The sequence below is a fragment of the Protopterus annectens genome, chromosome 1.part2 (assembly GCF_019279795.1).
Source record: "Protopterus annectens isolate FY-2018-M chromosome 1.part2, PAN1.0, whole genome shotgun sequence".
In the NCBI taxonomy this organism is placed as follows: Eukaryota; Metazoa; Chordata; order Ceratodontiformes; family Protopteridae; genus Protopterus; species Protopterus annectens.
Window position 1 is genome coordinate 508,260,036 of NC_056727.1, and position 15,993 is coordinate 508,276,028.

A 15,993-nucleotide genomic window follows, 5' to 3' on the forward strand; every position below is an offset into this window, starting at 1 on the left:
TCAGTACTATGTCTGCCTAACTAGAAACTTGGTATAGCCTAAATAGACATGTATATTATACTATTGTGTAGTGGTGCAGAGGTACAGAGAGCTGTACATATTATTGTGTGATGTTCATCTTGCTGAACATACGGGGTTACTGTGTACCTGTTGGTCTTTGAAGGAATGTAGTCCATCTGCGTAGCTCCCACCTATGTACATATGCAGATGATAGCCAGGGGTTAGCCTAGTTTCCTTTGTCTGTGCACCACACCAGTATTTCCAGCACTGCAGAACTGTCATTGTCACACTTGGTTGCTAACAGTACATGGCTACATCCTTTGATATGTATGTGTTGTACTCCTACATAAGGGTATGCTTGTGTAACTCCTTCCAAATCTATTTGCAGTGTGTGTAACAGCAGACCCAATGATATGCCTGTGTGTGTCTGCCTCTTCCAGGCATCTCATACACTCAGGTTTATATTCAAACTACCTCAGGGACTGGTACATGTAAGTGAGGTACAGCTGTAATATATTACAGACATTAAGCAGAGACTGTGAGAGAATGAGAGCATATGTATTAATCCACCTTTTGTGATGTGCAGGCAGTGTCTACTGTTCCTTATTGACATTTTCCATTACATGTACTTCCCCAACTTTCTGCATAACATGTGTATTTTTCAGAGGGTTTCACAGGGACACATCTAGGATTTGCTTACGAATCAGGGACATCCGTGTAAAGCATTCATAGTTGGGATGTATGGCCTCTGCCCTATTCGAATATGTCAGTGTTTATCCTGGTGTGATAGTGTGTGGTGTTTGTAAAGTAATACTGTAACATAATGTCCTGCTAAAATGGCTGTCTCTCTTATCACAGTCATGTCATACAATTCCACAATAACTGCTGATAAAGATTCACTGGACGAGATTTGTGTTTTGAAATTACTCTCTTCATTTTACAGTCACACATTGTAATACATGATATATTTATTACAGCAGCAGCTTGCTGTATGTCTTCTGAGGCTTAGTGGTACTTCATGCAATGTTGTGTTCCCAAGGTCCAGGGTTTGAGACTGACGGAGCTTTTATTTTTTTGCTCAGCAGAACAAGGGCCCTGCCATGCAGACATGGAAAGTGATGAGAAAGGTGCCACAAACGGGGGAGTACAGTAGGTATACCAGCTTGGGATGTGCAGGATGGGTCTATTGAAGATCCATAGTGGGCCATTTCTTTAACAGCAACAGCTGTGCATATGCAATACATTTGGGGGGATATTTGAAACCTTCAACCCCTGAGAGAGTGGTGAGGACAACAATGTATGTTGTACTACCAATTGCAATTATCAGGCACATGCAGTGTGTTTATACTGCTATACTGTCCTTAGTACATTACTCACTTCAGAACAGTTGTTGGTTTGTTTGTGTTGACATTAGCACAGGCTGCTCAAGACAAGGGGACATATGTCAGTACTGAGTATAGCTACCTACACCCTTGGTTGTGCCTGACTACACAGGTATATGTTACTTTTGGGTAGGGGTGCAGACCTGCAGAGAACTTTATTTATTATCGTGTGGTGTTTACCTTGCTGAACATACAGGGTTTCTGTGTACCTGTTAGTCTATGAAGGCAAGTAGTCTATCTGTGTAGCTTCCACCTGTGGACATATCCAGATGGTAGCCTGAGATTAGCCTAGTATTCTTTGTCTGTGCACCACACCAGTCCTTTCGGCAGTGGAACAGTGGCATTGTCACGGTTTGTTGCTAGCAGTGCATGGCTACATTCTTGGATATTACTGTGTTGTACCCCTACAAAGGGAAAGCTTGTAGAACTCATTCGAAAGCTATTTTCAGAGTGTGTAACAGCAGAAGAGCCGATATGTCTGTATGCTTCTGCCTCTGCCAGGCCTCAGATACTGTCATGTATATATTGGAACAGCCTCAGGGAAAGGTACATACAGGTGAGTTAGCCTTGTAATATATTACTGACATATTTCATTTGAGACTGTGAGGGAATCAGAACATATGTATTACTACACCTTGTCTGACGTGCAGGCAGTGTCTACTCTCACCTATTGACATTATTCATTACATGTGATTCCACACATGTCTGCCTACTGTTACTGCATTCCACACAGAGTCAGACGGCACAGCTAACATATGTTTATGACTCAGGGCCATTCCTTTATAGCATTCACAGTTGTTAATTCAGGTGTGTGCCGTATTCAGAAAGGCCAGTGTTTCTCCTGCTGTGATACCATGTGGAGTTTGTAAAGTACTACTGTAACATAATATCCTGCAAGAATGCCTGGTTCTCTTTTCACAGTCATATCATACCATTCCACATAACCTGCTGGAAAAGACCCACAGAACATGATTTGTGTTATGGCATTCCTATTTTCCCTTTACATTCCCTCATAGTAATGCATGATATATTTATTACAGCACCAAGTTATTCTATATCTGCTGTGGCTCAGTGGTAATTCATGCAGTCTAGTGTGTTCGAGGTCCGGGGTTCGAGACTGACAGGGGTATTTTATTTTGCTGATGAGCAGACTACAGGTCTTGTCATACAGAGTGACTAAGGCACTTTTAAGCAGTTGTAAGCGGGTTTGCGTGACTTTGCGCAACGCTTATCTATGCTTATCTACGCTTAGCTAAGCGCACACAAGCGCACACCTGCTGACTACTGCTTAAAAGTGCTTACTCCCGCTAACACCCGGGCTAATTTCTTTTAAAGAAAAGAAAATGGGGAAATAGGGAAGTGGTGAAAAAGGGGGCACAAAGAGGGTAGGACAGTAGGAAAACAAGCTCGGGATGTGCAGGAAGGATGTAGGGAAGGCCCATAGCTGCCCAATTCTTTACCAGCAACAGCTGTGCATATGTTAGAAATTTAGAGTGGGATTTGAAACCTTCCACCCCTGAGAGAGGAGTGAGGACAACAAAGTATGTTGTACAGCCAATTATAATTATCAGTTTACATGTCCAGCAGACATGTGTGCGAAATGGGCAGCTATGTATGGGGCATAATTTTTTTGCGGGTACAGATTGCCCTATTTTTTTTTTCAGGTAAGAGTGGAATGTGAGGTAAAGGAAGTAGGAATATTGGGGGAGGTGGGTTGGGGAGGTTAACAGACAAGACAAATGATGCATACAGGGGTGGAGTATGACACGTGGTGGGTAAACACAATTGATGGGGACGGATGTTTGGATATCGCAAGCCCATGAGCCCACAGATGGCAACAGTGGAACTGAGATCCCCACCCATGGGCAGTTACCACTGCACCTTCACAGCCCAGGCCGAGGCTGTGCTGTGGGCTGGATAGGAGGGGCAGGCACACCTGTGAGTTGCGCCATTCTCGCCTCAAGCTGGTGTAGGGGACCAGTCACAGAATGCCTGATCTCACTACGCACCACAGACCAGATCCTTTTGAGGGTGAGGGGAGGCTCTCCTCCGGCCACGCTTGCAGAGGGGGGCGAGCCCCATCCCCTGCAGTGCTTCCATCCGAAGGTGGCACAGGGCCACCGGAGGAGGAGGTCCCGGGCTGGGCACTGGTGCCAGGTGCCATCTCCAGCTGAAGTGGGAGAGGTGGGTTCGCTGGGACCCGCCTTCCTAGTTGTTCTATGTTTAGCAGTATTTAATGGCATTTTGGGTTGGTAACAAACAACACCATTCCAAATTAGTTGTAACAGCATGCAGTAGTATTCCCATTAACCAAACACACATGAATTCCAAAAGTTGAACAGCAAGCATAACACATGCATATTTAGAACAACAGTGGACATTCCAACAGCATGCAGGGTTGATTGGTGGCAACAGGCCATCAGGTTTGGATACGTGAACAGGTCACATGCATCAACGTACATGCAGATGTGTATAAACCAACAGGACAAATGTCCATAAGAATTAATTGTAAATACACATGCCCAGTTTGGTGTGGAATGGCATCATTTGTGAACATAAGGTAGGGTGAAAAAATATTACATTAACAACTTAAATTACCTATATGTATACTGTACATTCCTACTAGATGCGGATATATATCCCCTACATGTATTAGTACAGTTTCCTGTATGTAACCTTAGAAATGTTGGTGATGGAGATGTTACTGCTACATTAATATACATTCCATTTGTATTCATATATGTTCATATCTGGCTGTGTTCAGGTAAAGTATCCTGCTACATTTGAATAGTTACGTACAGTTCTAGCAACACACTGACATTTGTGGGATCACAAGCACAAGCTGCTCATGTACCGGATTAACAAGTACATACTATACATGCAACAGCTGAGGACTATAAATATTCTTCTGAGATACTGGCATTTCTATCAGCCAGTTTATATGGGCCTAGACAACTGTGGATGTTCAGCATTTCATACAACCATACTATCTCCATAATGCAAGGGTACAACAACGTATCCAAAATGAGGGACAGACACAGTCCAGGTATTGTACTTTATTAAAAACATTTCACTCTTTGGTTGTGGCTGTCTCATTCATTTCATTATGTAGTGCATGCAGTATACCTTTATTCCAGACTTCTTACACCTTTATTGGTAGCTTCAAACTCTTTCTCACACTCTGTCACTTATTTTATATTTACATTTCAGGATGGTACTTAATTCTAGGCTTTATTAACTTGTATTACTGGCTTACAACAATCCTTTCCAGCTGACTCACTTATTTCATATAACAGTATATACAAAGGATGTATTCAAGACTTGTCTGTCCTTTATTGATGGATTAGAACACTCATTTTCAGGCTGAAGCAGTTATCTGATATTACAATACAGGTGGAAACTCTATTTAAGACTTGTTTAATCTTTATTAATGGATTACCATACTCTTTTTCAGGCTGCATCAATTATCTGATCTTAGAATACTAGCAGAATCTTTATTCTAGGCTTATTTGACCTTTATTACTGGGTTACAACACTGAACTCTTTTACAGGCTGTCTCACTTATATTCTATAATAATACCAGCTGAATAATTGCTAACCTGCCTGGTGGCGCAGCCTATCAGCATAAGCTTGCCGATTCGCGGCACAAACACCTGCAGCTGTAATATAAATGAAGGGATATTGGAACATACCTATCCATACTATAGGCTAGTATAGCATTTCTTACATACTTAATTACATGGATACTTACTCATTAGTGGGGCATTGGGCATATGACTGGCCTCCTGGATCCATTGGTTCAGTTGGTCCTCTTTTTGTCACTTAAGGTCCGCATGATGGTGATGGACCTGCTCACCAGTCCTGGGAATGCTTGTGGCACTGGTAAGATCATGTGCCTACCGGTTCCATGCCTCTGCCTTATATTCTGCCCATTGAACCTGGCCCTGCATGAGTCGGCCTTCATGATGGTGGACTAGGAGCCAAACCATATATTTGGACTCCTCAATGCCCCACCTTTGTGCTCTAAAGCAATTACCCTCTCCGACGCCTGCCATCCTGACTGCAAATGGGTACCACAATCAGTTATGGTGTGTATTCCTGCCTATGGAGCTTATATATGCCAGTTTTCCCGCACTTATTTGTGATTGGCCGTTTTGGACATTTATCAGCTAAGAGCAAACAGGCTTTGTCATGGTTATATTTTCATTCATTCCTATATGTATGGTAATACTGGATTTCTAAATACAATTGTCATGGCTTAGTGGTTCAGTACTTTGACTATGGTGCACAGTATCCTGGGTTCGATCCTTGTCATTGCTTTTTTTATTTTACTACTGTCTAGACAGGCTAGGAGATGCGTCTGTGTAAAGGCGACTTTGCTACACGTTGCCCAACGTTGCCGGATGGTAAGCTGGTTGGTGTGCTGCGCAGCTCCGCACAAACGGCTTACACTGGGTAAAGCGTTATTTAGCTATGAGCAGTCATATTAAGCTGGGTTCAGTGCTGATTAGCTACGGGCACTCATATTAAGCTGGGTTCAGCGCTGTTTAGCTACGGGCACTCATATTAAGCTGGGTAAAGCACTGTTTAGCTACTGGCACTCATATTAAGCTAGGTAAAGCGCTGCCTCGCTACGGGCACTCATATTAAGCTTGTTAAAGTGCTGCTAAGCTATGGGCACTTATGATCCTTTTTATATATACATAATATAGGTTGTGTTCACAAATACATGGGCCATTTCATTACATTTTACTTAAATTATATTTATATATGTCGGGGAATTGTTTCATACTTTAAAGAAAAATGGAGAGGGATGTTGTGGGGCTCGAACCGTGACTACCTCCTCTTTGGGCGACGTCTCTACCGCTACACTATTGCTACTTGGCTTAATTTACATATGTAGATCTTATATGCTTTTCAATGTTATATCTGCTAACTGTGGCTGAGCGAAGGGCATACCCGCGCAAACGAGCGCATATGCGGGCAAACATATTGGAAATTATAAAAAAAAAACATGAAACGGTTATTTTTACATTTTAAACATTTTCACTACGGTTTAGTCTGTGGGGATGTGTGGTGTTGTGTTTGTTGACATTTCAGCGGACTCGCTCGTGGGTGTTTACTATCAGGACTCTAACTCTTCTGGGGGCATGTCCCTTTGCAGTACTCGGCAATCGGACACGACCCCTGCTTTCCTACACGGACCGTGTTAGACTAGAGTATGAGTCAGCATGCCCTCATGAATATTCATGGCACGCTGACATCATACCGTTCAACTGCAGCCTCCGAGTAAGACTTATTAAGTCTTACACATGGAGGATTCATGAATCTGGGGGAGTATTTAACAAGTTTGATCAGTAGCTAAAAGTTTACACTGGTAAAAGCAGTTCTGTTAGCATAAATTACAAATATGCCAGTAAGGCAATAAAACGGTGTATGTTATAACATTGAAATAGTACTCTTAAAACAATAAGCAACTGCAAGCAGGGGAAGTCGGTATATGTATTGCAATGAGAACAAAGCACAAACAGAAGAAATCAATATTATGGGCCAAACAGCTAAAACACTGAAAAAGAAAACCACTAGTAAAGATAAGAAAGCTTTAACACATATATGTGGAATAGTATTCCTTCAAACAGTATCTACTAAAGGCTATGATTGTCGCTATATGTATTGTAGGGAAAACTGACCAGGAGAGGAGAACTATCCATCAACTGTGGAGCAACAGCTGATAGAAGCACTGACATGCACATGTGGCTAATTTCTGAGATAAAGCAGACTACAAATGTGTAGTAACATTAATATGTGGACAGGCAGTAAAATCACCAATGTAGACAAAAGCCATTCACTAGAGACTAAATAAGAAATAGTAGTCAATGCAGTCACAGTTTTTAGCTTATCAGAGCTAATTAGTTGATGCATAAAACAATTGGGCAGTTTTTATAAATGCAAGTACAGTTGACGGCTTTCCAGAGCTAGAATGCATATACAAGACAATAAGTTTGAAAATATTGTAACCAGCAGTAAACTAGAAAAAACTCTCACCTCTGTTGGCCAGAGCACACCACAGGACCTCTTGATAAGAAAGAGGTGAGAGGGAAGCATGGGTAAAGATTTAAATGGTGCAAAAGATTATGGGTAGCTTACAGAAGCATCGTAGCAAGGAAGGGAGGAGCGGAGGGGTGAAAGAGAGGATGAAACAGGATAGAATGGCTGTAACAGCAAGAAGTAGGGATACGGGGTGGGAGAGGGAAGGGTGAAAATAGAGGAAGCAGTTCTATTTGCAAGTACAAGCAGAGAGAGGATAAAGTTTAGACTTTACAGCAATGACACAGTTAAGACGAGGGAACAGGTAGGACAACACGTATGGGACCTCCACCTTTGGAGAAAACACAGAAAGAAAAAAGTACAATGAATAAGCAGCTAAGTGTGTCAGAAGTGAGAACAGGAGAGGCGGTGGGGGGATAGAGCAGCCAGGTGAGATAGTCAAAGAAAAATCTAATGGAAGGAAGGCAGTAGTTCAGTAAAGAAATATAGGAGATGGTTAGAAGGAACTAGAGAAATGCAAGAGGGACAGTTCAGAGTAGGAGAGACCAGAGAAAGAGCAGATGGGGGTTTTAGGCAAACAGAGAAATGTAAGAGTCAAAAAATAGTTGCAGGAAGGTAGGAGAAGTAGATACACTTACGTTCTTTGGCTGACTTTAAGAGCTTGGGAAGCTAGGTAAGTGAATGCTGCTTGACAGCCTTGATGTACTGATGGATTGGATTTTTCATTCTTACAAGTAGGTGTAACTTTTAGTTATGGAAAGATATTTATTTATGTATTTTTACTTCCTTTGTCCTCTAATGTGTTCAGCTCAGTGTAAGATGTATAGATGTTTTTAAGTGTGTTTTTCACCATGTTTTCATAGCAAGATTTTTTAAAGTGAAGTATTTTGGTTTGGGAGTTATTTTATATCTCTGGCTAAGTTTTTATTTATCTGTTTTTTTTTTTACATTCTTAATTTTTTTCTAGAAATATTCCTCTGTAGATTCTCATTTCCCTCCTAAGTTCTCCCGCCTTTTGTCTCCCATCTTGATTTCTCTCGACTTCTACCCCATTAGTACTACAGCATCTTCCTCCATTGCTCTTTGAATCCCTGTATTCCCCATCCCACTTTGATATGATTGCCATTCTTCTTGTTGTTATCAGGATCCTCTTGTGCAAATCCTGTCTTGTGATTCCTTCTTCCACTTTCCAACTTCTCATAATGATGATTTTTATTCACCAAAATCAGACTTGGGAGACCCTTTGCATTAATAACCTACTATATGGACCCCAGTGCAGGCTCAGGTGGATTAAACGTTCTCCATACATTCTCACATTTAATCTGCAGTGTCACTGGGTACTTAAAAACTGTTGGCAGAGGGCTGTGGTGGCATAAGGCACAGGTGTCAACACAATCTGTCCAGTTATTCATCACTTCAGGTGAATAGTCATAAAAAGTGCATGCCTTCTGGTCACATGGTAAAAAACTCCTTCCCTCCTTTGCCATCCAAATAAAAAATACTTGTCACTGAAGTTTAGGAAACAAAATATGGTTTGCCATGGTGTTTAATTATCTTTGGTGGGTCGTTTGAAATAAGCAGTGAGTCCTTTGTATTTTGACTGTGTGCCATATACTGAGAACCTTTGATATCTGTTGTCAAGGTTACACCATGTCACTTCCTTCTACTTCAGTCGTACTTTGTCATACTTCAGTCAAATTAATATTGTGTCTTTTCCTTCTGTATCATACTTTCTCAAATTAATATCAAGTTTTTCAGTGGTGCTGACTTTTCAAGACATTAGCCTACATTTGCAGTTGTCTGATTGTGGCTTGTTGATCCATTATACAAGTGTATGCTTGCTGCAGCTGGGCAGCCATGATGGAAGATGTAGATTCTAAAAGTTTTGTTTTGACAACCCAGTATTTAATATTATGCTACTAGGTGATATATCTACAGGTGGTGTATGCACGTGCATGTATTTGTGTATGTTGATGTGGATAACACTACATAAATGCTGAATATTGTGTATAGATTGATACTTTATGTATCCCCTTAACACGTGTGTGTGTGTGTGTGTGTGTGTGTATATATATATATATAGATGTGTGTGTATGTATGTATGTATGTATGTGTGCATGCATGTGCATGTGTGTACATGCTGTTTACAACATAACAGAATACAATATCTCGAGGTGATGTTCGCTCTCAGTGAGTTTTGCTTCTCTATGTAACTATAGTTGTGCTGGTTGAACCATTTGATAATGAAGGTAGCTTTCTTAGTTGTATTGTTTTGCTGGGGACTTCCTCATCCCCAGTATATCTACAAGTGCTAATGTCAATATGCCTTGCTGCCTGTCATATGATTATTTGATCTATTTCCCAGTACTGCAGATTGTAACTAGTTATATTTGTTTTTCTTTTAGGTATTTGCATTTGTGGCAACATTACTCTATACGATCCACACAATCTTTTCTGCCCTGAGATGGAAATCCTCATAACTGTTCTCTTGTTTCTTTTCTTTTATTCATGACTATGATGTAATTTTTGATTACTACAAAATTGTCCTTTATTTTGGATATATTGTTTTTGGATGTATAATACTTTTCTGCTCCATTTTTTGGATAGTTCTTTTGCTTTAGTTTTTATTTTATTTTGTATGAATGTTTTAAATGCTGTTCCTTAAGAATGCAAAAACAAATTGTAATACAGTTAGAAATGCATACACATTCAAATCTAATGCTGATTTTGTGTTGCAAAATGTTTGTTTTAACAAACTCCTTATTACCAACATGGTTGCATTATAGCTTGCAGTTTATTTTTTTTGTACTTCAACAAACAAAGGAAACTCAGAAAAATATTATGCCTTACTTGCACAGTTGTATTGTAGGAAGTATAGACATCATGCATAGTTAAAAGAAATGTTTGTTTCATTGTCTGCTTCTTGCAGTAACCACAGTGCATAGAATGATTTTCAGGGCTGCTTTACTGTAACTAGCATTCTAGAAAATATAGGCATTTCACCAATTATTCTGGAACGCAAAAGAAGCCACCCTTTCACAATAAAACTGTTAGCTTTCTTCTGATTAATACTTCTCTACACAATAAGAGATGTTTCTGTATATGTCTATATTGTTCTAATTGTAATAATTGAAAATTTATCTTGAAGCTAGAATGCCACTTGTCTTCCTATTAGTAGAGGATGCACATTCAGAAAAGAATGACTTGTAAAATGTAATCTAGACATTTTCAGTTAAATGATTCTGTATGAACTAACTGCTTTTGAAATCAGGTTAACTTTTATAATCTGTTGTTTAAAAACACAGAAAAACAAATAGTACACTGAACTTGTGCTGTCCCAAAAATAAATTAAGAAAAATTTTTTTTGACTGTTGATTTTTTTAGTTATACATCATTTTTTCAATATCAGAAACATGTATTAATGTATGTATATTACTTCAAATCCGGACTTATGCATTGTTTCAGACTCAGTTATCTGTTAGCATTATATGACATACTTCACGCCTATTAAAAATGTATTCTTTTCAGTAACTGATTCTGAAACCTTGTTGTGTCCTCCACTTATTTTGTAATTGTTTCAATGAAGGCATGCTATTTACTTTGGAAAACAAGAACAGCCAGCGAGAAAATATCATCTCAATACAGTTCGATATACATCGTTCTTAATTCAGGAAGTATATTAAGATGATGAAAATCCTGCTTTTAGTATGTATTGTATTGTAAAATGTTGCAGATTAATATATTATGTTTTAAATTGAATTAATTAATAAATAAAACACATTTGTTGAACTACAGAATGCTTTGAGAATATTTGTACCTTAATTACTTTGTCCTATTTCATCCTGGATGACTGTGGACCCTTCCCTGCTGGAAAAAACAAAAAGAATTGACATGCCGGTAATTACTGATGTGCCCCTGATGGCAACTGCCAGCTATCTTCTATTTTAAAAAAGTGTTCTATATTACAAAAGGACTAATTGTTGATCATAAACTTCATTATATCATGATTGATGGAATCCTGGCTCACCAAGTGTTTGAAACATAAAATGCACTTGCCATTGTCAGATGCTATCTTGCATTGGCTATGGACAGAAAATAATGGTACGTACTTTCAAAGACTTGGCTGTGACTCTTCCACAGTACATCATGCTCTAATAATGAAAATGTTGTGTAAGTAACGATCTTTAGCATTACTCCTCAGTCATAAAACTGCTTTCAGAGTATATGATGTTTTATCAGGACACATTTACATCTTACAAATGGGGATTCATATGTATTATACCCTTTCCTCTTTCTCATAATATAAATGTATCCTATAGCGTGTATATTAAGATATGGAAAACATCAGTGTGAATTTGTGACAGAAAGAGACAGTCCCATATGAGGTACCGAATGAGAGTTAGCTTGGAGCATTTTAAGGCAGTAATGACAGTTTTAAACTGTGACAACCACAGTGCTCCACACAATGTGGAATATTGCTGTGAGAATGATACAGCATTATGTCAGATACATAAACTTGGCTTAATGTATGGGATATTTTATTGGGCTATGTCTCCATATGTCTTGTGGGGGATAATACTCGGTGTGCATTCATCATATTCCCAGACTATGTAACAGCATGTGACATTTTCGGTAAGCAGTGACAGTTATGGCACATAGTAGATAGGTAATATAAAGTTTTGCTGACAGAAGAATCCTCAAATATCTACTAATCGGACTTTCGATAAGCAAGTCCATGTGACTATTCTGCTAGAAGTGGGCTTTGCAAAGGATTCCATATCTGCTGATGCCCATACCCATGTCCAGATTGTATACTTTTGATTTATACTGTACATGTAGTATTCTCATTATTATGAGCACCTGAGAACTGTTGTGGACACACCTAACTGGCTGACCTATAACCGAAAATGATTCAGCAAACATATTCTATGATAAAAGACATGGAGCCCTAGACTGCAGAGGCTGTTAAAGGCTTTTTGATGTATGCAATCCACACATTATCACACTGTTGGTAAGCTACTGTTGTAAGATGGCATATATTTTTTTCTAATTATCTGTCAGTTATTACGTACATACATATGTATATTTCATTGAAATGCTTCACTATTTGGACTCCACTACATTCTTTCAGATGTTGTTCCATATAAACACCTCAGTTTCTAATCTTTGAAGAAAAGCTACTACAGCTATTGACATCACATGTGGCTGGTGGGATGCAGTTAAGTTTGCTTGGTAAATGCTCTGTCAGGCACTGGAGAGTAAGCAAATCATCAATGGAAATGTTGTACAAGCATCTTCAGTGTAAACAGTGCATACATGAACAGTAAAGATTATGTGGATAGATAGACTAGGAATAGCAAACGTCAGCTGCTGGAAATGCTGAGCAGATCTATAGTAGTTTATTCAAAAAAACATTAAAACCACAAAGCTTTCAGACTAATCCCCTTCTTCACTGTGTAAGTAGCAGTTTACCAAAGTATTGATCCTGTTGGTTGCTGTGATAGATAGATTGAGTCAGTGTCAAAATGCAGAAGAGAAAAATAATAAATTAAGTGAAGATACATAAAGGGATTAAAATGCTTTAGATGGAGGCTGTTATTTACTAACCAGTAAATATAAAAAAGTGAGACCAGAAGTGATAGCTACATTGATTTTGAATGCAAACAAAAAAGGCTCTAATTCTACTGTATTCTGTATCCATATAGCATACACTGCCTTCTGCTTACCTTCAGTTCATAGTCTAACTCTCACATGCATCAAGTTAATGCCAAAGTATGTCTTGCGTAACAACTGAGATATAAGGTATTATTCCTCATTTTTGAATTTAGACTATCATATCAACTATTCAGATAAAGTTTATTTTTTTATAGATCTATAATTCTTGGGTAGAAAAGTTTAGTTTGCTGATGGATTAAATTATAACTTATATGTTTACACACCAAGTTACAAACTGGCTATATGCTGCAGCTATGATTTGATTTCCATAACGTCCATTACCGCTACCCTTAGGATGTCTCACTGTAAGCTGGCTACGTGCTCAATTAGTGCACTCAGGTTACTACTGAATTGGATGGTACATTCTGATCGGTGTCACAAACATTACATTTAGCACTTGCTGAGAGGTGGTCATTAAAATTAATTTGCTTCAAGAATAAAAATTTCTTAAATTAATCAAAATAAACAGGAAATGTTACCTGTGAATGTCTCCTAAGTGATGTCCAGGAATGTCAACAACATCTCTCATACATTTTATGTAAAAGCTTAAAAGGTTCTCACTAACAAACAGCTTCATTATTAACTATGAATACCTCAGATGATGTTTCCATCATTCTGGGCTGAAATGAATACCCCCAAAAAATAAATAAATAAATAAAGAAAGAAAATCTGCTGCAGGAAACCTAAGAGATAACTTATCTCCAACCTTTGCCAGACTGCAATCATGACAAGCTTGAATTGTTATCCATATTGACACAAAATGTTTGATGTGAAAGAACTCTTGAATGAAAAGCAGGAAAGTGAAATGCAGTTCTACTTCACCATTGAATAAAACCTAATTATACTACTGAGAGAAAGGAAAACAAAGGCAACTATTGTAGATGAAATAACATATCACTATATGGGCTACATATGATGGTAGGCTTTTTTTTCTCAGAATAATTTTTGGCAGTAGGCTTGAAATTCCCTGAGTCACTTTCATATAGATTGAAAGGGTTCATCATTCTTTAATGTTGAAAGCTAAAGACTGAAACCAAAGACCTACATATTATTTAATACCATTTCTGTCTTATGCTGTGAAGTAGTTGGTTGCTCTGCTGCAAGATCCTATAATCTACCAAGCAATCATTCATAGATGGTATAATAATTGTATTCCAGTGTAGCAGCTTATAGAAAGAGGTGACCCCTCCCCACAAAGCTGATACTAGTTTCACTGCAACTACACTCCTGTTGCCCATTCAGTAGCAGCACCAAAAAATAAGTGGCTCATCCAGCAAGTAAGAAAGGCCAAGGACAACATCCAGTGACTAGGCTTCTAGGAAGAAGTGACTCCTTCTACCACTGACTTTATTGTAACCACTCCTGTTACATGTTAGCTAACATATTGAGAAGTAGTGCTGTATTATGCTGATAAATAGTACGTTAACCTACCTGCTCTGGTAATAGGCTGCAGCTTTTCCTTTTCTTTTCATTATTGCTGATGCATCCTATTCTGACCAGGCAAAAGTGCTCTAGCCCTTCAATATCTGAAGAAGCATGTTCTGCAAAGCCAGTACTACTATACATGTGGTTTAGGATGCAGAGCTGCAACAAGGGCAGGGCAAAGTGGGCAGCTTTACCATGCACAATCTCTTAAGTGGCATGATCTGCAGGTGTCAATAGGGAAAGAATGGAGTACAAGAGTTATTTTTGTTTTTATTAGTCTTCAGCTTCAGGTTAGGGAGGTGCCAATCTGGTGCCAGATAACCTAGAGGAAGCTCTGTTAGGAAAGCATACTTTTCTTTTTTTTTTCAATAATTTTTATTTTTGTTTTACATTTGCAAAAACCATAACCATTCCATATTTACAAAATGACCATATTTGCATGTTATACGTTGTGGATAAAGTAGAAACATGTAGGTCACACAACATACCTAATTACAATATATACAAGGATGCTTTCCCAATTAATTTCATTAGTCTAAAAACAGCACATACAAAAATGATTCTACATCCATAGTTAAGCTGTGTACATGTGGGAATACTTCCAGTTCATTTAAGATATGGTGTACCTGATGCTTTATGCTAATAAGATGTTATAGGACTTTTACCAGATTGCTCAGACTTTCATATTTTTGTTTCTTTTGTCCAGTACTATTTTATGTGCTAATAGATGTTTAATAGTAGATTTCTTGAATTCCTCCCAAGAGATACTTACAGAATCTAACCATTTGTGAGCTATATATAGCTTCATTAATAAGAAAATCGTTATAAGTGGGTTAGCTTGTTTTCCTGAGATGTTGGCCGAGAGGATGTGTAAAAGAGTAAATTCCCATGTTAGTGTTGATGCTTGGTACCCCAATGTTTGCAGTTGTAACTTAAGGGAATTCTAAAGCTTGAAAACGCATTTACAACTCCAGAATATATGTATTAGGTCTGCAATCTGGTCTTTACACTGTGGACAGTATGGGGACTTAGTTGCATTGAATTTGTGAATTTTAGCCAAATTTCTTGATTTTCATTTAAAATCTATGCTTCTTGATTACCAACATATACTCAAGGATTCATGGGATTGTTTGAAGAAAATCAAGAAAGAATTATATAGTAATAAATTCATTTTGGCTACCATCGATATAAAAGATTTATTTAGCGTAATACCACACGAAGAGGGCCTTGACCTATTTTATGATTTTTTTATGCAGTAACACAAATATAAGGCATGAAAGGATATTAATGTTTAGAACGTTAATGGAATTGGTCCTTAAAAACAATGACATCATATTTGAACACCAGCTATTTAAACAGACAACAAGTGTAGCAATGGGGGCGGCCTGCGCCCCCCTGTTTGCCAATATAGTTTTGGCCCAGT

General features: G+C 38.5%; 1 protein-coding gene across 2 annotated transcripts in view; it reads left to right on the forward strand.

Moving 5' to 3' along the window:
• LOC122789881 (myelin and lymphocyte protein-like) overlaps window positions 1–11,224 on the forward strand; it is a 278,451-nt gene extending 267,227 nt beyond the window's left edge. For both annotated transcript variants that reach the window (XM_044057320.1, XM_044057316.1), the window contains exon 4: window positions 9,836–11,224. In XM_044057320.1, the coding sequence (XP_043913255.1) occupies window positions 9,836–9,910 (75 nt within the window). In that variant the 3' untranslated portion in view covers window positions 9,911–11,224. The remainder of the gene's footprint in view (window positions 1–9,835) is intronic.
• Window positions 11,225–15,993: the final 4,769 nt, after the last annotated feature.